Raw genomic sequence first — 23,880 nt, forward strand, 5'->3', positions numbered from 1 at the left:
AGCTACGGTAAAAATAAAAAGACGTGCATCATCCCGGACATAATGCAACACCACATGCGAAATTACACAGATATGCGACGTACGGCAGAATGCGTTTTGGCTGCGAACATCTTCCAAAAAACTTGGCATCTCTTAACCATGGGCAAAAACATCTGGAACCACTTATAAAAACCACCCCGTATCTGCATGAACTTTTACCTCCCCCCCCGCTATTCCAAACAACGCGTTTTTCTGGACCGTTCCAATTCGCCTCGTAATTGTAGGGGTGCGTCTGCGATATTACATTGACCGCGAAAGCAGCAACGGCAAAAATACACATTCGTGCATCAACACGGGCATGCCCGCAGACGGCGTATAAAATTGCGTGCCGATTACACGAAGAGAACCCAGTGTTTTGACTGCGAACATGAAAAATCAGCCGATTACAACACTCCGTCCGGAGGTCCTGACCTCCTTCACGGAGTAAAAATCACATCAAGCTAAGATAAAGAAGAGGACACAATCCTTCAGACAAAAAACAACAGACAGAATGTCAACTACGCATCAGTACTGACAAAGCCAATAACAAAAAGTGACAAATATCAAACACTTCATGATGAAAGTCATCAACGTAATTCCTAATATCTTATACTACAGAGAAATAGTATTTCTATAGCTATATCTAATTATAGTATAGTTCTATAATTATAGTACTGTTTCTTCACTGATGAAGAACAGAACTACACACGTTTCATCTTGGTTTTCGGTCCTGAGTAGAACATGGTCCCGTTGTGGTACCACACTCCTGACGTGATCTTCGGTTCGACGAGAGAGTTGTCCAGGAACATGTACTTCCGCGGTAGCGTTTCTCCTCCGTCGAAGCTGCGCATGACCATCTTGCAGTGGCACTTGTAGATCATCTGATTCCGGACGACTATGTGTATAGATCCGTCAGGTAACTCTACAGGCTGTATAGGATCGAAACAACATCAAAGAAAAATCACTGTACAGGCATTTGAAGGCATATTTCACCGGTTTGGTGGTTCTTGGGATTGTTTGGCCGTTGTTTTTGCTCACATGTGTACAATATCAACATATTTTACGATTCATTTCTATCTGTACATTCCAAATCCTATTTTAAGTAAAGAATATTGTTATACTATGTTGGTACAAGATGTCGGCACGAAAAGTTCCATTAACTTTGTCATCTGGTATCATTAGCATCATAATACTCTGGCAAAGCCGTCTTTTTTCTTTCCTTCACTAACTTCACTCTTCCAACTTACCTGACATTCATCTGGGTCGAAGTGTCCCCTCGGAGGTTGGATGAACGGCACACTCGGTACGAAGGCTCCCCGTCTCCACGTCACGCCGTGGTCATCACTCAGCAGCAGCACCAAGCCTTTACCATCATGGAAACCATGTCCGCACACAACCAGCCTTCCCTTAGCTGGCTCCTGCTTTTTCTAAAACGAATAGTGTTTGCCAATCTGAATATATAGCATAATGTTCGTCTATCGTATTCTGCAAACAGGTAGTAGTAGTAGTAGTAGTAGCCTTTATTTAAACTCGAAAGCTTGTTCGGTTACAAATGACCGCTTTTCGAGGGTGAGGGCGGGGTCACGGATTACAAATCAAACCAAAATATAATACAAAATCAAAACAAAGTGCAAATCAAAATATAATATAATACAAAAATAAATAATAAATCATCAGTCCGTTATCAGTCCAAGTTCCTTATCATACTTCTAAATGTTCCCAATGACTGGGCTGCTCGTACATGTGGTGGCAAGGAGTTCCACACAGTCGCCCCCGAGTACCTCAATGACCGCCTGTACACTTCCAGTTGGGGCCTCGGTATGATGAGGTTGTCCAATGTGCTCTGTCTGGTGGATCTGGAGGCTGCGTCTCTATAGTATACCGGATGAACACCCCTCGCATATATGGTGGTAAAGAATTGTCCAAGGCCCTATACACTATCATGGCTTTATGTTGACGATGTAGACTTCTCACGGACTTCCATCCCAGACGAGAGAGGACTTCCCGTGATGGTGTTCTGTACGGGGCTTTCAAGATCAATTTTCCTACGCGGTTCTGCATTCTTTGCATCTTATCATATTGTACCGAAATAGCTATTGCTGAAAGTTTTTATAACCATTTTCCAGAATAAATGAAGTGTAATCTTAGAATATTTGTGGTAACAAACTAGAGCTTACCTGAATGCCATACCCTGGACTTGGATGTGTGATATAATGTCTCCCTACTTGATTGGTAATATTTCTCGGTCGGCCCCACGTGATGCCGTCATCCGTACTGTTTATCAACATCAGTGATCTCGTAGGGCAGAACTCACAAAACACGTACATCAGGAAGATGGTAGCAGTTGTGTCGTCTACGAAAATAGTCCCTATGTAGGAGCATCTCTTGAATTGAGACTTTCCGTCGTCCACTATCCACTGCGACGGAGACCACGTTGCACCTTAAAAAGAGACGATAAATTTGGTACATTTCTTCTATTCTAACTAAATCCTTACTGAAGTAAGAAGTTTGCTATGTCTGTCAATGTAAGTTTGAATTCTCAAATTATATTCGACACCATTGGCTTACCGAAAGTATACAAACACTAAAACCAAGAGAATTATCACACGGCTAAGTTTTACCTCCATCTGTCGATCTCTTCACGGCAAAGATCTTTGGATTTTCGTCGCTTCTCGAATTCCTTCTCCCCTCCGTTATGGCTACCAGGTTTCCTTTGGGGGTGTACGTGAGAACTGGAACCCGGAATATACCGACCTCGCCCCGCCTGTGACTCCTCCACAGTACGATGTCGTGTACCAAACTGAGAGAGATGCCAACCTGTGGACAACAGTTGAAAGTACATTCCTTTACAAAGGCCAAGTCTAGCCATGCGATCGTCAGAAACTAATGTTGTACCTGTGATTCATGTCTAATCATAACGTTGATGCAGAACGACAATTGCTAATGACCACACGATTAAGAAAACCATGAAACAGATAAACAAATGAAGATAAGGAAACCCTGTTTCTAAGACTTACTAGAGCGATAACGTTATAGCAGGCCATGGCTAGATAAACGGTCTTTTTATCAACTTACAAATACATGCTCCGAGATATGTCTGCATAAACGAGACAACAACAAGACGAAGGCTATAAAACAATCAAAAGTATCATTTTCTCTGAGAATGACCTGCACTGTTCCTGTACAGTATATGTGTTAATGTACGTTAGGAAGGTATAGCTTTACTTACGTCTGATGAGTTGGGGCTTTTCTGTACTGACTCCTGATGAGCTACCTGGGCACCATTATGGAGATCCTGCGGAACAAACTTAATGAATAATCACAATAAAGATCAACATAATAAATTTTGTCTGTTGTTTTGTCTTCAAAATTGAAATTATACACCCGGTACTATGAAGTTTACCATTTGACGTTTAGTGAGTGTTGAGGTCGGATCTCGCTGGTACAGCAGTCTTCCCGTCATGAGAGCCATGATGACCAGGAGAACACGGAGGGCAACGTTCAGCCAACTCAACATGGCGCTCGCCTGCTTGGCGTCCGCCATGGTCCTCTCTGTTCGGAGACTCTAGAACGTATTTTTCTCTACTACAACAAGAAATCAGAGATTTCAAACTTCCAGGATAGTTTGCATTAATGAATTACATCATAGAATGCCATATCAATCATACGATTGCTGAAGAAATTTTGCTGGTTGACCATTCCTGGTGACCATATCCGTGAAACCAGGGCATACTGGGTCAAAACTCTGTCAATCAAGTAAAACTCAATCTCCGCAGTCACTTCGGAACCCAAACATACAAAACTAGCATAAATTTTCGTCACACAAAACAATACTTCTGTTCCGTAAGTTATAATAGTAACATTATTATTCTCTTAAGATATGTATACGTACAGCATTTAATTTTCTTGCGAGAGTACACCAGCATGATTCAGCCCATATGCATTGAAATATGACTTTTTACGTCATATCATTAGCAGACATGCATGTCATCATCATATACATTATTTGTATCTCAATAATTCATCTCTTTGATTCATTTAAAACTCTACTGCAAACAAATGAATTACAAAATAGTTTTGCCACGTGGGGGATGATGTAGGGTATAATCAGTCCACACACACCATAATGTACAATTCACCCCATGATAGCCCATCACAACCAAGCAGATGTGTGGGGGGAGGCACATTCAGTTTATTCTAGTTTATTTAGAAATACACAAGCAAAATTTCAAACAAATGCATATGTATCAATTAGAAGAGCTGTTAGAGGCAAGATATTGCGTAACAAACTGATCCAGGTTACGAAAACACTGAAGATGTTTCCGTCTTACCTTCAGTGTTAAGTCTCCAGTGGTTTGTGCCACTTCTAAAAATCTCTGCTCGTCCTAAACTGACGTAATATTAAATCAGGATGCCAGTGGATCACGCAAAGTCCTTCATAGCTTTGTTTTAGGTACCAAATATCAGCGTTAACGTTTTTAAAGCGACCCGGCGTCGCTCGAAACCCGGCGACAACTCGCTCTACCTGTTTGGTGACATGTGTTGTTTGGGGGGTCAAAGGTCACTATACTCTATTCTTGTTTACGTTCACATCGCCTTTGACTTGTTTCGTGTAATTTTTAAATGAAACTCTAAAACGAAAAGAGAACAGATATACCATAACAGAAAAGGGTGGTATGTGAATGAAATATAAATGGGACGACAAAATATTTCGCAACGATTATCATGTCACGATAGTTGTTATGCAGATTATGTACTTTCTTTGATTGATGTTACAACTTACAAATAACCCCTAGCGGAGTTGAGAAGACCTTCATCTGATAAATGACGAACAATATCTATTCCTAGAACAGTGTGTTCTAGGCAAAAGAAATGACTACATGCCATCTTGATTCAACTTTTAAAAAAAGATCGATTTAGGTGGCGAGCAATTTTGCCAAGCCTCAAAATTATAAACACATTCTTATCCCTCTAATAATCCACGGGCATTAGCCGTTTACACCCGGACAAAAACCGGGGCGTTCCCGTTAATTAAAAATGGCGAATGTATAGATACTCCAGTCCTACTAGTACTTATAACAACAACAACAGCCACTGAGTCGTGCCATGCAGGGCCAACTGGCATTATGACTATCCGCGTCGACTATCGGCGATCAAGAGGCAATACCTGGATCACCTAGAACAAACCACCAGACCTCACACTACTGAAGGTATCATAGGACTATTTTCTCAATCTATAGTTTATGCATGACCTTTGTATTGTGTGGGGGGTTGGGCTTGTTATGGTGTTCAATCAAAGACCGCTGTCCCGAATGCCACATGCTAGTATAAGGACGTTTATTCTTTTACCCCTAAGCATAACTCTGCCATAGTCACCCAATCTAACCCTTCTACGAGTTCAGTGTATATTTAGGTATTTTAGTTGAATAGCGTTTAATAACAGTATTTCTACAATAATTACAGCTGCGAACTGAAATTTACCAATCATGCCCCCTAGCTCTATGCAAGACTAAAATACAGTGCGATGGCATGGACCTGTATATCAGAATCCTTGTTCACAAGCCACTCAATCAGTCATATGGGCACATGGAGAAACACATGTCCTTGACCTTATCCCTAATTTCCTAGCAGATCTGGTCTAAGTCTCGGTGTCCTCTACATTGTAGTAGTGACGTAGAGAGGTAATTCAGTAACCTAGACGTATAACAAAAACACGCATGAAACAATGGCACTGTGCCTGATCATCACACCTGCTTGGAGATTAATTCATTTCGTGAATAATACGGTACGACTATTCCTGAATAACGATGGTTGTTTATTGTCCAGGTAAAGATCTTTAATAGACTGAGTTGTCACATACAGGGCTCTTCATGGCTGATCCTAACAAAACAAATCCCGTGTCCAGAACAATGAGGATGCTGCATAAGGTTCTCCTGGTCATCATCATCTTCATGGCAGGCTGGATCGCAAACACGACGCTGAGAAAATATCAAATGGTAAATACCATGTTACAGGAAAACTCGGGATTTCTGGTCATCGTTTTAGTCAGTGGAAATATTTATATGGTTGATCTTTTAAAAGATCTGAATACATACTTTTGTGGTGAGGGACGCAGATTGCTGTTGATCATATGAAAAGCATTTACCGGTAGGAAACCATTGATCTTATTGATGTTTGATGTGATAGGTGCTATAGTAGTTATGTGACTTATTTGTTCAATAGAATCTTCGCCAGAACACCGAGGCAGCCCAGGGGTCTACAGTGCCAAGATACTCACATTCATCACAAGTAAGCAGAAACGTATATTTTACTTACCCTCACCTCAAAAACAGATCTGAGCGTATATACAATTCAGACACGACTGGACTAAGCTTTCAGGACTAATTGTAGTTAGCTTCTTTATATTGATGCATTTTGTTAGATAGCTATCTCCCTCGTGTAAGAGAAATAGGCGACATATTTCACTACTGGTTCTACAGGTTGCTAGTTTCTCTCTGACTGTGGTGAGTGACGTCGTACTGTGGACGAGCAAAGGCAAGGGGGAAATCCCAGTATAGCTAAGGTCCCAATTACGCCGGTGCCCGTCGGGGATGTAGCCCCGGCTGGCCCCGGCCGGGTTCAGGAGTCGAGCGGGCATCGGCTGTCGTGGTCACAATTAAAAGTTTCCTTCAGTAGCATTTTGTTAGAAATTTTGTCACCCTCTTTGGTCGGTATCCGGCAGGCACCCGGCAGGTACCCAGCAGATTCTCTGACGATGTCTTGTATTGACCTATACGTAATGCAGAATTCACGTATTTGTTGTGATCATTTGTCACACATTTTACCCGGGTTTACGAAGTACACACCTTTATTCTGTTCATCTGGTCTGTGACGTAAGAAATGTGTCCCGGTGGAATGCCGGCAACCGGAGGGGTACCTCTCGGTGTTCTCACGATGAGGTCACGGCGTCTTTTTGTCAGCGGGGCCCGGGTAGAATTTAACTCAGAATTAAATTCTTCTCGGGGCCCCGACGGGCCAAAAAATAGCCCGGTAGCCGCAGGGTGCCCCGCGGGGCCACGTCGGGGTCCCGCCCGAAAGTGGTAAAAAACAGCCCGGGAACTACCCGCCAGGGCCCCTTTTCCCAATTGGGACCTTAGCTTATACCGGGTTCCTGTTCTCACATACACACCCCAAGGGAATCTGGTCGCCATAGCAGAAGGGAGAAGGGAATCAGAAAAGGATGTAAATCCAAAGATCTTTGCCGTGAAAAGATCTGTGGATGGAGGTACAAATGTATATAACGTTACATATACCTTTGATCATTTTCTGGTAACACAAACCTTTGGTCGTTTTCTGCTGATCGTAGCCACAATGATATCGATATTCCGAGGAAAGCTAGGATTCTTTACAAATTAAGAATTGCTGTACAAACCTCTAATATGGGCTCGTATGTTATTCGACCAAAACAATTCCTAGACGTCATCTAAGGTCTTTTCAGGATACGACACAAGTACTAGGTTCTTAGCTAAAGTAGCATTTCCTTTCCTCCAAAGGTGCAACGTGGTCACCTCCACAAAGGATAGTGGACGATGGAAACAGGGCCCGTTTCAAGTTCAGCTCCTACATAGGAACTATTTTCGTAGACGACACAACTGCTACCATCTTCCTGATGTACGTGTTTTGTGAGTTCTGCCCTACGAGATCACTGATGTTGATAAACAGTACGGATGACGGCATCACGTGGGGCCGGCCGAGAAATATCACCGACCACGTAGGGAAAGACTACGCCACACACCCAAGTCCTGGATACGGTATTCAGGTAAGGGATGTTGATATATCGCTGGTAGTTTTACGTCCACTTCTCTCAGGATTCCACAGAAAAATGTTTTACTGTCATTGAACAATACATGTCCTTTCAGAAAAAGCAGGAGCCAGCAGAGGGTCGGCTGATTGTGTGCGGACACGGTTTCCACGATGGTAAAGGCTTGGTGCTGCTGCTGAGTGATGACCACGGCGTGACGTGGAGACGGGGAGCCTTCGTACCGAGTGTGCCGTTCATGCCACAGAGGGAAATGGGGCATTTTGATCCCGATGAATGCCAGGTGAGCTAACAGAAAGTGCAACAATATTGTCACTCAGGACATATCAAGGTACACTATCGTTGAGATTGCGATGGGGCCTTCGTGTTGAATATGTCTTTCCCCTGGTAGGCTAGATAGGACATTTAGACACTAGAAGTAGGAACGCATAGGTACCGGTATGACCTGGAGCTAGAATACAAGTACCTATGGAAAAACGGACATGTTGTTATGAAATAGCACTATTTATGAATCAAGGTAATTTGATAGCTTTGTACCATACAAGGGGAACATACGGTAGATGCTGGCCTTCATAACATTAACAAAACCATTGACAGAATATCAAGAATAACGAAATTCCTCCTTATACATTACTATCTTTGTTTTCATAAGAATACGTTCTACTTATTGTCTTGTTTCAATTTTTTATTACCTACAGCCAGTGGAGTTACCTGATGGATCCATATACATAGTCGCCCGGAATCAAAAAAGATACAAGTGTCACTGCAAGGTGATCATGCGCAGTTTTGACGGGGGAGAAACGCTGCCGCGGAAGTACATGTTCCTGGACAACTCTCTCGTCGAACCGAAGATCACATCCGGAGTGTGGTACCACAACGGGACCATGTTCTACTCAGGACCACAGAGTCAGACCAAACGTGGGTATCGTCACTTTCTATAAACTACATTCCTAGTGAGGTATGATGATATCTCCAAACAAAATTAGCGAAGTTCATCTGTAGTAATCATAAGACGATGATATAAACTTAAGTCCTTTAATCCTTTTGTATCATTTGTGTTGATACAAAGCTTAGCAGTGTACTACAAAAAAGTTTGACTTTGTTAAATTAAAATTGAGTTGTGACCTGACAGCCAACGTTCTTCTCCAACATATATTTTCATCTAACGTTAGATGCACCTAAAGAGAAGGTATTGACATGGAATTGCCGATTGCAATGATGCACTGTTTAAGTCTTGATGTCATTGCCGGTTGATTTAAGGTTTGTTCACGTTTGTTGTGCCATATAGGTGCGAACTTGTACATCAGATGGAGTCACGACTATGGCCACACCTGGACCCCAGGGACACAGATATGGGGAGACCTGTCAGGATACTCCACACTCACGATGCTCCCACACGATATAAAGCACCTCTACATACTGTATGAAAGAGGCACAAATCAGTATTTTGATGAAATCGCGGTTACTAAAATGAAAATATCCGCAGCAAAGGGTCGAAATTCCGAAATGAGGAATGGAAATTCCCCGTAGTCGTTTGAAAATAAAATTGGTTCAAAAATGGATTTCACGCTTGGAAAACAAGATGGCGGGTAAGATATTTGGTGGGCAATGATGACGTCATCCAACACAAATACAGTACAACAATGACAGTTCTGGCATCTCGTCTTTCCAGTTAGGTCGAGCGTGTGGCGTAGGGTTAGAGGTAAAAGGTCACCAGGTTACGTTTCCCCTAAGGGGATAATTAGTGGTCTATTTATATAAAATTACGCACGTCGTTCTTGGTAAATGTTAGACACCGATTTTTCATCAAATGCAGATACGTTGTTATAGAAAGTAGTAGTACGTGAGTAAAAATTATGTTGAATGCACGGCTATATTGTAACGTTCAGAACTTGGAAACATATGAGATATGGGTCTTGACTTCTAAATGTCCTTGAAGATCGAAGGAAATCTTATTTGTGGTCAGTAACACTACGGTAGTGTTCCAAACTATATGAGAAATAACAAAGTTAGACGATGGACAATTAAATGCGGAGGTTGACTGCCTGTTCGATATTGTTTTCTCTTGTTGTCCGACAGTATGGAAGATTAATTTGTTGACGTATGTGTTGTCTTTCGTTGTATATGGATCCCATACTGTAGCGGCATATTCTAGGTTTGGTCTTACAAGCGACGTGTATGCTAGTGATTTTACCCTTGTTGGACATGACCACAGATTGCGCCTAATCACTCCCAATGTTTGTTTGGCCCTCGCAGTGATGTTGTTAACATGCGTGCCCCACTTAAGGCTACTTGTCAATCAGTAACACCGAGGTACGGATGGGTTTTTGTTGTTGCCAAAGCTTGACCACAGAACAGATAGCTGGTTATATGTACATGTGGGGTTCGTTTGTTTGATATATGCATAATGTAGCATTTTTCTGGGTTAAACTGCATGCTACGAAACAAGAAAGACCAGTTGTAGGCACAAGTTAGTCTTCCACGGCGTAGCAGTATCTCAAAATGGCGAGCTGGCGCATGTAACGCACGCAGCAAAGTAAACCTAAAACGTACCATACAGGATGTCCAGGCAACCAATACGTTTTACTTGGGGATCTTAGAACTGACCAAAGGCACACAGCGAAGGTAGGGAAAATATATGATATCTACAACCTCCGTGTACTTAAGTTGTGTGTGTTAGAACATCCAGTATCAAATGTGTTTTTGAGATTTATGATGGGCAGTAAGTAATGACGTAACGCCACAAGCCTTTTTTTTATTATACTAAGAGTGTAAAAAACATTTTGCAGCACATGACACCAAAGCGGGTCTGTAAAAAACTGACGTTGTGTAGTAAGAGTCTAGAAGAGCATTTTGTTTATCTATCTAAGAAATGAAATCATATCTCTGATCGTTAGAAATGTACAAGATTTTAACCTATATGGAATGTATGTATTACTTTTATTTTGAATCATGGACGACTGAAAAGTTGAGTATCAATGCTTATACACTCATTCGCCCCATTGCTGACATTGTAGGACACTAACCACTTAAGTGAGATGCCTCTGCATCTAAGTAGATACTGACAAAAATGATATCTGATTGTTCAGGAAAATACTTGAGGGAAAACTGACCATGGCTTACTTATTCAAGACGCGAGACATGTCGGGGAGGTTCCGGCTGCTGATTGTTGCCTCACTGTTCATCATTGTCGTCCTGACACGGTGGATAGGAAACAAGGCACAGTCTAACTATGAGGTGGTAAATTTTACAGTACATGCATTACCCAGTAAACGGCTGTGCATGTGGGTCTCTCTAACTGTAAACAACAGTAATTGTGTTCTACTCATCATCATTTACAATCAATCAGTAGAGACACTAGCATTATTTACACCAGTGTTGCTCTAATTGGTGAGAAATGATATCGAACCCCTTCATCTCATTTCTGACTGATGACGAAACATACCAAGTTTGGAATGTTATATAATGTCTAGTTCGTTATTACCTTTGATATCCACAGTGCAATATGAATATGCAATAAAAAAATGTAAAACTTTAACATCCAGTCAGTAAGATGCGAGAAGACACTCAGATTATTGGTTTTCAGGGTTACTAACAGTTATTCAACTGGCTTTTTCCATAGGGTGTTATCCCTCACGCGCGAAAGGCGTATCACTCAGCAGTTCGTTCGTTCCTCCACCAAATCAAATCAGTCGGTAGCCTTGTCTCCAAGAAAGCTGAGGACTCTTCCACCGAGCAAGTTAAGTCAGTTAATAGCCCTGGAGCTCAAGCAACTAAAGGCTCCAACGAGCAAGCCGATAGCCCTGTTGTCCAGGCATCTAAAGGCTCCACCAAGCAAGCCGGTAGCCCTGAAGCTCAAGCAACTAAAGGCTCCACCAAGCAAGCCGGTAGCCCTGCCGCTCAAGCACCTAAAAGCTCCACCGAGCAAGTCAAGTCAGCTGATAGCTCTGCCGCTGAAGCACCTGAAGACTCCTCCACCAGGCAAGTCAAATCGGCCGCTAGCCCTGTTGATATCTCACTAACTGAGACACATGACGTTGTTTTGTGGACAAGCAACTGGACGGGAGAAATCCCAGTATACCGGGTTCCTGTTTTCACCTACACTCCCAAAGGGAATCTGGTAGCCATAGCAGAAGGGAGACGGAAATCACATTTTGACAAAAGCCCAAAGATCTTTGAAGTCAGAAGATCAACGGATGGAGGTAATGTAAGCTGCTTGCCTATTCTTCTTTTGATTTTGAAGTCACTGCTTCATAATGATATAATGTTTTGGTAAGATGTTTGTGCAAGGAATCTGCATGAATCTGCTAGGAGCTTGTGGGTGACACCATTATATATCAAAGTCTACTTGTAAAGTGATATTGTATGGTTATTTATTATTATGGCTAATTATCAGTATCTTCCCTTCAAAGGTAAAACATGGTCGCCCCCACAAAGGATAGTGGACGACGGAAAGTCAAGAAATAAGGTCTGCTCCTACATAGGAACTATTTTCGTTGACGACACAACTGCTACCATCTTCCTGATGTACGTGTTTTGTGAGTTCTGTCCTACGAGATCACTGATGTTGATAAACAGTACGGATGACGGCATCACGTGGGGCCGGCCGAGAAATATTACCGATCACGTAGGGAAACACTACGCCACACACCCAAGTCCTGGATACGGTATTCAGGTAAGTGGTGATGATAGCCCTGTTTTATATTTGCTGCAATAAAGCTTCCATCACATTTCTATAGAAAACACAAGTACAACTTACCTGGAGTCTGCTCATACAAAAAATAAAACATGACTACAGTATACTTTCTTTACTTGTACTTTCTATACTTTCTTTACGTATTTCCAAATTGAGCCGCTAGCGCTAATTCTTTTCAGAAAAGGCAGGAGCCATCCAAGGGACGCCTGATAGTGTGCGGACACGGTTTCTACAATGGTAAAGGCTTGGTGCTGCTGCTGAGTGATGACCACGGCGTGACGTGGAGACGTGGAGCCTTTGTACCGAGTGTGCCGTTCAGGCCACGAAAACGAAAAGGGCACTTCGATCCTGATGAATGCCAGGTAAGCTTAACACTATATAAAGGACCTTTGATCAAAAAGCATCTTGATACTGAAAACACAAAACCATTGCCATTGCAACGCTATTTTCACTCCCTTTGAGAAATTTCAAGGTACACCATCGTTGAGTTTTGCCGTTATGCTGTTCTATTCTATCCAGCCGGTGGAGTTTCCCGATGGGTCCATCTATATTCTTATCCGGAACGAAAAGGTATATCTCAGGCAACGCCGCAAGATGATCATGCGTAGTTTTGATGGGGGAGAAACGCTGCCACAAAACTACACGTACCTGGACCAGGCCCTCATCGAACCTAGAATCACATCGGGGCTGTGGTACCACGATGGGATCTTGTTCTACTCAGGACCAAAACATGACACACAACGTGGGTACCAAACATTTTTAAGCCATCTAAGCAAACAACCAAACTGTGTAAACAGTAATTAACAGCTGAGCTGAGAACATTTACTATGTCTACCAAATTATACTACAGTAAAAGAAGCTAGTCCTGGGCTTGGGGCTTTGGTAAATTCGATTCGTGTCTAGTGATTTTCTAAACCTCAATTCTTACCTATGATTATTGGTATCAGGTTTAGACGTTAGCTTTGCTTGACATGGTCACTACTGGGAAGTATTTTAAATTCTCATTACATCCTGGTGGCTATTATTTAATAATCTTGTAGGAGGAGGTTCGACTTCTTTAAGAAAGGCCTAGGAAGGTAATGAGCAATGCTATGTATAGATGATGCTAATGCTGTGCATGTAACCACACCACCATGACGTTACGTATGATAATAGATCCTAGTTTGTCCATATTTGTCCTCCCATAGGTGAGAACTTACACATCAGATGGAGTTACGACCACGGGAAGACTTGGAGCTCGGAGAAACAGGTCTGGAGAGGAATGGCAGGATACTCCGCACTCATGATGCTCCCGCATGATAGAGAGCACCTCTACATTCTGTATGAAAGGGGCTCAGATTATTGCTATTTTGATGAAATCGCGGTAACAGAAATGAAAATATCTCCGAGGAAGGGTCGCGATGCCATATGAAATTCCCCGCAGTCGTTTGAAAAATGGTTTAAAATGAATCGTTTCCAAAACAAGATGGCGGGTAGAATTTAGCGAACACAGCTATAACACCATCGTAAACAAATAGTACATTGGTGTACAACAGTGACAGCTATTACATGTACAACTCGTCCTACCAACTTTTGTTTGTCCGAGCGTGTTGGATTAGGTGCAAAGAGGTCATGAAATCATGTTCTCGCCTTAGGGGTCAATTAGTTGGGTACTTAGGTTTTAAACGTAAAACGCTGCTTTTCCATTAAACGCAGCTATGGTGTTACAGAAAATAATAGTATGCATGTAATAGACATATCAAAACAAACGACTGTTTTGTAACGTTCAGAATGTATAAAGATAAGAGACTTGATGAAGGATGTTCATGAAGGTCAGACGTTACTTGAGGTCATTGACACTAAGTAAATGTTTAACAAACATATGAGAAATACAGTAATAGAATTAGACTAATGGCACTGTGGAAGCTGATTGCCCGTTCAGTACTGTTATCTCTTGAGCAGGTTAACTTGTTGACCTTTCACGGAACAAGAACGACCAGTTAGTTGTATACAGCGAGTGATCTTGTGCTTAACGATGTATATCTTCAACACGGCGAGCGGAGGCATGTAAGGCATGCAGTAAAGTCGTCCCGTGCAAGATATACCTGGGGTTCTCATGAGGTGACCAGGCGGCTTGACCTCACATAAAAAGGTACCGGTATGGCATCTAAGGAATATTGGAAACCTGCATGTGCACCCTAGGCTTTGCATTTTAGGGAGTTTTAGAGAGTTTCGTAGATACAGTGTAACACTCGCGATCGACGCCCCACTAGCCTAAGATTGATCAAAACAGGCTTGTAGTATATACGGTCAAGGTGGGATAGCAGAATACTGGGGTGGCATAGCCAGGACATGGTCATGTTTTGCATACACTACATAAAGAAAGAAGCTTTATGGATACTATTTTGTATCGTTTAAAATGTGTACAATTTACAAGTACCTTTATGAAGTTCATGTATTCCTTTGTATGTGGAAACATGGACGACACTGTACACTTGCGTGCATCATTGTTGACATGCAGGTCGCTAATCACATCTTCTACTTGGCTACGCGTTGACTTTGTTTGCTTCTACTCAGACTTAATTTTATAATCGCTCAATGCCCTCGGGGTGTATGGTGCTGTAGGTCAGATGTTTTACATATTAAAGGTGTCCTTTATGATGTGAAACATGCAACACAGTCCGCAATCTTGCAAATGACAAAATCCAGACTCAGACACCGGTAAGTGCCCGTGATACACGCTACAAACGGACATTTTGAAATAGATTGGATAAAAAAAGGGAAAATGTAGTTTTCAGGCTGAACTACACCGCAACTTTGGTTCAACCTCAGCTGAAATTCATGTATATATATACCGTAGGATTTCTTAAAAGGCAAACAGAAATTTAAAACAATTATGTCAAGATATAGAACAATGTACCAGACAAGGCAATCTATTGTGAAGAGTTAATGTGTCCCTGGCAAGACATACGCATGTGCCATTGTATCTAAATGTGAACTGACAAAACAAAAATGGTATCTCTTTTAATGCACAGGAACATGCTGAAGAGGAACTCCATGGCTAATCTCTACAACCCACGAGTCGTGTTTAGGCTGTTGACTTTTACATCAGTGTTCATCATTGTCATCCTGGCACGGTGGATAGGGAACCAGGCAATCACTAAATATGAAATGGTAAATTTTACATTAACACTCAGTTGTGCATGTGGCGCTCTCTAACTGTTAACAATTATAATCGTGATTTACCCACCATCGCTTTAACTTAAAGTCAATCAGTAGAAACACTTGTTACAGGCACTCAAATCCAGCATTATTTAGCAAATCATTTCTCTAACTTCTAAAAATGAAATTTCCCCGTTGTCTCATTTTTTATTGATAAAAGCAAGTACGTAGTATAAAATGTTATGTATGTGCAAGTAACTGCCATTATTACCTTTGGTACTCGTACCAAAGACCTGTCGTCTAGCAATATTAGTTAAACAATGAAAGAGTTAAACAATAACTTGTTACTGTTTTGGGAAGACTGCTAGAGAGAAAGGTATATATACGGTGTTCAGGTTTGCTATCAGTTACTCAACTGCCTTTTTCTACACGATGCCTGTCACGAAAGAAGAATGGAAATCCAGCAGTTCGCTTCGCCTTCGAGCAAGTCCAGTCAGCCGCTAGCCCTGCCAATGTCTCCCTAAATCAGACACATGACGTTGTGTTGTGGAGAAGGAAAATGAAGCACAAGGCTAAGACAAGGCAAATCGTAGTATACCGGGTTCCTGTTCTCACTTACACCCCGAAAGGGAATCTGGTAGTCATAGCAGAGGGAAGGAGAAGATCATCTAGCGACGAAAATCCAAAAGTCTTTGAAGTCAGAAGATCAACAGATGGAGGTATATTTAATTCAAGCATTTCACTTAGTTTGTATCTTGGTATTAGTGCTCTGGGATTATTATGACTTTGATAAGATAGTAGAGCAAAGAATCTGCATGAATCCTAATTTGCATTCTCATGTGACACGTCTTACATTAGAAGCTGGTGGGTGAAACGATTACTACGTTTTACTCATGGGTAGATATTGTATAATTACTCTTTCCTTCAAAGGTGAAACATGGTCGACCCCACAAAGGATAGTGGACGACGGATTGTCGCGTTACAAGGTCTGCTCCTACATAGGAACTATTTTCGTAGACGACACAACCGCTACCATCTTCCTGATGTACGTGTTTTGTGAGTTCTGTCCTACGAGATCACTGATGTTGATAAACAGTACGGATGACGGCATCACGTGGGGCCGACCGAGAAATATCACCGACCACGTAGGAAAAGACTACGCCACACACCCAAGTCCTGGGTACGGTATTCAGGTAAGGGATGTTGACTGAAAATCCTGCTTTATATGTTTATATGTCGTAGGACACTTCATTGCAATCGTCGACTCACCCATCTACACGTATTTCCAAAATGCTAGCCCTTACTCTAACTTTTTTTGTCAGAAAAAGCATGAGCCAGCTAAGGGGCGACTGATAGTGTGCGGACACGGTTTCTACAATGGTAAAGGCTTGGTGCTGCTGCTGAGTGATGACCACGGCGTGACGTGGAGACGTGGAGCCTTCGTACCGAGTGTGCCGTTCATCTTAGAGGAAGACGAAGCACAGTTTGATCCAGATGAATGTCAGGTGAGCCTTACACTAAAGGACCTTTGATCAAAAGGCATCTTGATACTGAAAACACAAAACCATTGCAACGATATTTTCACTCCCTTTGAGAAATTTCAAGGTACACCATCTTTGACTTTTGCCGTTATGCTGTTCTATTCTATACAGCCGGTGGAGTTTCCCGATGGGTCCATATATATTCTTATTCGGAATGAAAAGTGGTATCAGGAGAACCACTGCAAGATGATCATGCGTAGTTTTGATGGGGGAGAAACGCTGCCACAAAACTACACGTACTTGGACCAGGCACTCATCGAACCGAGAATCACATCGGGGCTGTGGTACCACGATGGGATCTTGTTCTACTCCGGACCTAAGCATGACACACTACGTGGGTACTAACATTGTTTTAAGGCATCTAAGGAAACAACTAATTACTAATGTAAACAGTAATACACAACTGTGAGCATTTACCATATCTGGTACCTGTACTATATTATGAGAAACCTAGGCTAGGGCTGCAGTAGTTTTTCTAGTAGTGTCTAGTGATAGACATTGTGTTGAACCTATAACTATTCATCATACTTCCCCAATGATTACCGGCAAGTTTAGTCGTTAGCTTTGCTTCACATGGTCACTCCTGGCAAGTCTTTCAAATTCTCTTAACATTCTTGGCTACCATTTCATCTTGAAAGAATGGGTTCAATAATACAGTGATGTGTACAAGTAACGGTAATTCTGTAATCACACAACCATTACGACACCAATGGTCGTTCATCCAAGGTGTGTCCATATTTGCCCTCCCACAGGTCAGGACTTACACATCAAATGGAGCCACGACGACGGGAAGACTTGGAGCTCAGGGCAACGGATCTGGAGTAAATTTGCAGGATACTCCGCACTCATGATGCTCCCGCATGATAAAAGCAACATCTACTTACTGTATGAAAGAGGCAGAAAAACGTATCGTGATGAAGTCGCGGTAACTAAACTGAAAATATCCACGACGATGGGGCGTAATGCCTTATGAAATATCAAGTGGAAATTCCCCGTAGTCATTTGAAAGTTCTATAAAATGGATTTGATACTTTGAAAACAAATTAGCGGCTAGAATTTGGCGAGCACAGATGACTTCACCCAACACAAACAGTACATCAGCCTATAGCTACAACATAGCACCTTGTCCAACCGGCTTGTCCGCGATAGTTGGGTCAAAGGTATAAGGTCATCAGAGGACACCTAGTCGGTTAAAACACACATAGTACTTAGCTTTTAGATGTTAAATGCAGCTTTTTCATTAAACACAGACACGACGTTACAGAAAATAGCAGTACATGTGTGCATATTCGTGAGTAAAAGATGTGTTGAATAAACAACTATTTTGTAGCGTTCAGAATATTCGACGTATGGGGCATCCAGATGTCCTTGAAGTTCAGAGAGTACTTGTGGTCATTAACGTTACTATACTGTTTTAAAAACATATGAGAAATCACATAAATTTAGACTGAGGAAAATGAGATTTGCTGTCCTTTCTGACAAGATAGCAAATTAAGGTGTTGACCTTTCAAGGAACAAGAACGACCGGTTGTAGGCAAAAGTCGGCTTTGCCCGAATTATCTTTTCAAAATGGCGAACTGAGACACTGAGACCCGCAGTAAGTTAACCTAAAACGTACCGCACAGAATCTACCACCAACCAACAAGTTACACATGGGGCTCAGTCTTAGAAGTGACCAAACGGTTTGACGTCACGACAAAGGTAGGACAACTCAAGAGACTAGCGTGTACATAAGTTATGTGTTAAGATATCCAGTATCACATGTGTTTTCACATATTATGTCATCTCCAAGCAGATCCTACGGTGACAAGGCTGTAGCCACTGGCCAAAGGAGTGGCCATTAGCCACCTAAATGTCACACTTTGGCCAACGGATATAGCTTTGGCACCGTAGGAGCTTGAAGATTACATACTATATGATTGGGAGTGAGTAATGGAGATATAATGTAACACAAGAAACCTCCCTACGCTAATATAAAGAAAGGCCTGCAACACATAATGTTAAAGTAGGCTGGTAAATTATAGAATTCACGTACATGTATTTCTTTTTTAAAACATGAATGAAGACTGAAATGTTTGACAGTAATGCCTGTACATTTGGGCACTCCACTGTTGACCATGCGGGCTACAAGTCACATTATTTACTTGGCTGTCCTTGGAATTTGCTTGGTACCGCTCAGACTTAATCTTACATAATTATCCCATAGCCTCGGGTTTAAAGGTCTCGGTGTTGCCTGACTTAATGTCCAGGTTGCCTACTAATTATACAAGTGGTCACGTATGAGATGTGATCCACAACACAGTCCGTAATTTGAGCGAGGACGAATGAAGAAATTCACCGACCTTGACGTAAAATAAGTGTCCATCATATGATATCCTACAGTAACGGACATTTTAAAGAAATGAATTGCATCGAAAAGTCAATTAACCTGTAGTTTTAAGGCTGAATATTACATCATGATCGTGGTTCAAGCTTAGATGAAACGCATGTATACATATGCCATAGACGTTAAAGAGTACTTGCTAGTGAACTGAGATTGAAGCAAAACAAACCTGGGACTAACATTTGGTGGAGAAGAACGCGTCTCTGACATTATCTCGTGAAAAATAGATACCACTATATATGTATACGTACAAACAACAACAATGATAATGCTTCTTTTATTGTCCAGGAAAATACTCGAGAGAAAACCATGGGTGACATTTTCCCGACGAGAGTCATGTCGGGGAGGTTTCGGCTGCTGATTGTTGCTTCACTGTTCATCATCGTCATCCTGGCACGGTGGATAGGAAACCAGGAACTCACGAAACATCAGATGGTAAATTTTACAGCATTACCCAGTAAACAGCTGTGCATGTGGTTCTCTCTAACTGTAAGCAACAGTAATTGTGTTTTACTTATCATCACTTACAAAACCTACAAAACCTACAATCAATTGTAGAATTGACGAACAACGATATTGCACCTCTTTATCTCACTTGTGATTAACGAAATAACGTATTAATTTGGAAATGTTATATACTAGCTAAATGGTTATCTCATTTGATACTAATTCCAAAGACTTGCCGTACATCAATATAAATCAAAGGAAGAATTAGCACGCAGTTGCTGTTTTGAGGAGACGTCTACTAGTAGGAAAGACATTCATATAAATTGTCCAGGTTTCCTATAACTTTTCCTACATGATGCTGACCATGTCGTACGAATGAAGTATGAAAACCCAGCAGTTCCTTTCCTCCCTTGAACAGGTCAGGTTATCAACCAGCCCTGTCAATGTCTCCCTGGATCAGACACATGACGTTGTGTTGTGGAAGAAGAGTTTCAAAAAGAAGGCGACAATCCCAGTATACCGGGTTCCCGTTTTCACCTACACTCCCCAAGGGAATCTGGTAGTCATAGCAGAAGGGAGAAGGAAAGGCAAAAAAGACGAAAACCCAAAGGTCTTTGAAGTCAGAAGATCAACGGATGGAGGTAATTAGGTTATTTGCTTATACTAATTTTGGTGGCAGTGTTAAATATTTGGTAACATGTCAGTGCAAAGAATATGCATGGATCTTAGTTTGCATCTACAAGTGACACGTCTACAGTTAGGATCTCGTGGGTGATCCGATTACTAAATTCACATGGGGTGATGCTGTACGGTTGATGTTAATCATCTGTATCTTTCCTTTAAAGGTAAAACTTGGTCAGCACCAAGAAGGATAGTGGACGACGGAAAGTCGCGTTTCAAGGTTAGCTCCTACATAGGAACTATTTTCGTAGACGACACAACTGCTACCATCTTCCTGATGTACGTGTTTTGTGAGTTCTGCCCTACGAGATCACTGATGTTGATAAACAGTACGGATGACGGCATCACGTGGAGCCGACCGAGAAACATCACCGACCACGTAGGGAAAGACTACGCCACACATCCAAGTCCTGGGTACGGTATTCAGGTAAGGGATGTTGACTGACGTTTTATATGTCTGAATGTCGTAGGGCATCTACACATATTTCCAAAATACTAGCCCTTACTCTACCTTTCTTGTCAGAAAAAGCAGGAGCCAGCTAAGGGACGACTGATTGTGTGCGGACACGGTTTCTACAATGGCAAAGGCTTGGTGCTGCTGCTGAGTGATGACCACGGCGTGACGTGGAGACGGGGAGCCTTCGTACCGAGTGTGCCGTTCATGCCAGAGAAAGAAAAAGGACACTTTGATCCAGATGAATGCCAGGTGAGCTACTAAAAACACAAAAACATTACAGCAATATTTTAACCAAATAATTTCCATTTGAAGAATTTCAAGGTCCTCCATTTGTTATTACGTTTCTCTATGCAGCCGGTGGAGTTTCCCGATGGGTCCATATATATTCTTATCCGGAACGAAAAGGTGTATCAGGAGAACCACTGCAAGATGATCATGCGTAGCTTTGATGGGGGAGAAACGCTGCCACAAAACTACACGTACCTGGACCAGGCACTCATCGAACCGAGAATCACATCGGGGCTGTGGTACCACGATGGGATCTTGTTCTACTCAGGACCTAAGCATGACACAATACGTGGGTGCAAAAATTTGTTTTGTTTTTAAGTAAGCAGTCATACACAACTGTGAGCATTGAACATATCTTACACTTATACTATAATCGACTCTAGGAGAAGCTAGGCTTGGGGCTTTGGTAACTTTTCTTTGCGTCTAGTGATGATCGTTATTTTTGGAAAATTGGCTCTTCCCCATGGCCCACAATGATTGCGTTCTTGGATAGGCGAAGACTATCCAGAAACGTCCCTGAACCTAGCTCTAATAGGCATAGAAATATATAGGCACGGTTCTGGATACAATATATACCAGTTCCCTGCAACCATGTAACCATAAAATCATGACTTTGATGATTGCTTCGTTCCTATTTCCCTCCTAGGTCGGAACTTACACATCAAATGGAGTTACGACCACGGGAAGACTTGGACCTCAGAGAAACGGATCTGGAGTAAATTTGCAGGATACTCCGCACTCATGATGCTCCCGCATGATAGAAACCATCTCTACATACTGTATGAAAGGGGTTTTAAAAGCTCTATTGATAAAATCGCGGTTACTAAACTGAAAATATTCTCGGAAGGCGCTCATAATTAATAGAGAAATGGGCAATTGATGTTTACTGTACTCCTTGGTAGTCTCCAAGCAGATCTTTTGGTACCGTGTACTGATATGCTTAAAGAGTAGTATAAGAGCACTGTTTGAAATTATACATATCTCTAGTATCATTGCCTGTCATAGTCAATAGATTAATGTTTGCAATTTTTATTTAATTTGATCCGTGGTAACAACCAGAGATTCCATTTTGTGCCCGAAACAAGCTTATGTCTGTATATCATGGCAAAAGGCTCGACTGTAACCAAATTGACACAAGTTGATGTTACTCATGTCTCTTCAAATTAAAAATTGCAACCGTGAGTTAATATGTCTGGACAGAAGCAGTTTCTGTATCTAGGCAGTCACAGATGTGTTGGCTAATATTTGAAGTAAACCATGACCATAGCATGTTTAAAACAAGAGATACCAAAACAGGAAATTCCGCAGCTGTACCATGGCAAGCTGCTAGGAAGCCTTTGATCGAACTTATCCTTTGTTTCCCAACAAAGGTTACCCACATGCCGAATATCATACCAATCCAACTATAGCTTCTCGAGTTATGTTGTTAAACCACAGACAGACTTAACCACTAAAACACAGAACCACAAACGCTACAAAAAACACAACGTTTTGGCGAAAGTAATAATTTATTTAATTACAGCACACAAAAGTGACAAAAAGAGCTAGGCTTGCTCCTTCGTCGCGCCTCAAGGACATTTCTGGAGGTCAGATGTCAGAGGTCAATCGTTAAACCTGTCAGACAAGTTTCGCCATTGTTTGTAAAAGATACCCCGTAGGTACACAGTTATAAGTGTTGCTGCTTTCGTCATACGGCAGGGGGGTGCAATGTTGTGGTATGTTCTTTATCGCACATACACGGAACAGAAAACTTCACTCAATGCATGTTCATAGTGTAAGAAACAGGAGGAGCCAGTAAAAACCCTTCTGGTCCCGGGCCGGTGGCAATAGCACTCTACTCGTATCTTGAGCAAGAGTAAAAGTGGGCCTATGATACCACCGGTTCTGTAAGTACAAAATTATAATTAATACTTCACATCGAAGTATTATTTACTCGGATACCGACGCCGATCCAGAGAGCCCAGCCATGCTGACCAGACTCCGGTTCCTGGCGCGGGTCCTCCTGCTGTTCCTGGTCCTGGTGACTGCCTTCGCCTGGTTACTGCACCCCGTCAGAGTTCTCCGGGATCTGAAGAGCCGACAACAGGTAATAATTGTCTTGACCCCGCTCATAAAGCACGGCCTCTCTAACCTGAAGGCCTTGTAGATTTTCTAAAGGATTCTATTAAATCAGAGAAAGGCGTGAACATGAAAACTTGCTTCTTCCCACATTATTACTTGATTAAAAAGTGTAAAGAAGCCGAATCTGACATTTACAATGGTGTAGTAATATGGATACTTTATGTATGTTTTGTACTCGTGTCTCGCCACCTGTACGTAATTAGTCAATTACTACATAAAGTTACAATAACTAAGGATTTTTCGTATCCACACACACACACACACACACACACACACACACACACACACACACACACACACTACGTACTA

At 41.9% G+C, this 23,880-nt stretch overlaps 4 protein-coding genes across 4 annotated transcripts in view; 3 read left to right on the top strand and 1 right to left on the bottom strand.

Moving 5' to 3' along the window:
- Window positions 1–3,595, bottom strand: part of LOC109484461 (sialidase-1-like) — a 4,691-nt gene extending 1,096 nt beyond the window's left edge. Inside the window, exons 1-6 of the mRNA XM_019787727.1 lie at window positions 3,422–3,595; window positions 3,248–3,313; window positions 2,640–2,835; window positions 2,196–2,458; window positions 1,266–1,445; window positions 728–947 (exon numbers count right to left, since the gene is read on the bottom strand). Of these exons, the coding sequence (XP_019643286.1) occupies window positions 728–947; window positions 1,266–1,445; window positions 2,196–2,458; window positions 2,640–2,835; window positions 3,248–3,313; window positions 3,422–3,562 (1,066 nt within the window). The 5' untranslated portion in view covers window positions 3,563–3,595. The remainder of the gene's footprint in view (window positions 1–727; window positions 948–1,265; window positions 1,446–2,195; window positions 2,459–2,639; window positions 2,836–3,247; window positions 3,314–3,421) is intronic.
- Window positions 3,596–5,065: 1,470 nt separating this feature from the next.
- Window positions 5,066–9,513, top strand: LOC109484395 (sialidase-1-like). Its single transcript, XM_019787643.1, has 9 exons — window positions 5,066–5,228; window positions 5,881–6,014; window positions 6,241–6,306; window positions 6,498–6,570; window positions 7,157–7,282; window positions 7,551–7,816; window positions 7,917–8,099; window positions 8,515–8,734; window positions 9,105–9,513. Exons 2-9 carry the CDS (start codon window positions 5,889–5,891, stop codon window positions 9,344–9,346), a joined length of 1,302 nt encoding a protein of 433 aa, XP_019643202.1. The 5' UTR covers window positions 5,066–5,228; window positions 5,881–5,888; the 3' UTR covers window positions 9,347–9,513.
- A 1,399-nt stretch (window positions 9,514–10,912) lies between these two features.
- On the top strand, window positions 10,913–14,002 carry LOC109484457 (sialidase-1-like). Its single transcript, XM_019787723.1, has 6 exons — window positions 10,913–11,056; window positions 11,439–12,018; window positions 12,229–12,491; window positions 12,692–12,874; window positions 13,032–13,254; window positions 13,700–14,002. Exons 1-6 carry the CDS (start codon window positions 10,931–10,933, stop codon window positions 13,921–13,923), a joined length of 1,599 nt encoding a protein of 532 aa, XP_019643282.1. The 5' UTR covers window positions 10,913–10,930; the 3' UTR covers window positions 13,924–14,002.
- A 5,911-nt stretch (window positions 14,003–19,913) lies between these two features.
- Window positions 19,914–22,371, top strand: LOC109484463 (sialidase-1-like). The gene is made up of 6 exons (XM_019787729.1): window positions 19,914–20,012; window positions 20,443–20,665; window positions 20,870–21,132; window positions 21,229–21,411; window positions 21,517–21,739; window positions 22,097–22,371. The coding sequence occupies exons 1-6, from the start codon at window positions 19,914–19,916 to the stop codon at window positions 22,309–22,311; spliced, it is 1,206 nt and encodes a 401-aa protein (XP_019643288.1). The 3' UTR covers window positions 22,312–22,371.
- Window positions 22,372–23,880: the final 1,509 nt, after the last annotated feature.

Source organism: Branchiostoma belcheri, unplaced genomic scaffold, assembly GCF_001625305.1.
Source record: "Branchiostoma belcheri isolate BF01 breed outbred unplaced genomic scaffold, Haploidv18h27 scaffold7, whole genome shotgun sequence".
Lineage (NCBI taxonomy): Eukaryota > Metazoa > Chordata > Leptocardii > Amphioxiformes > Branchiostomatidae > Branchiostoma > Branchiostoma belcheri.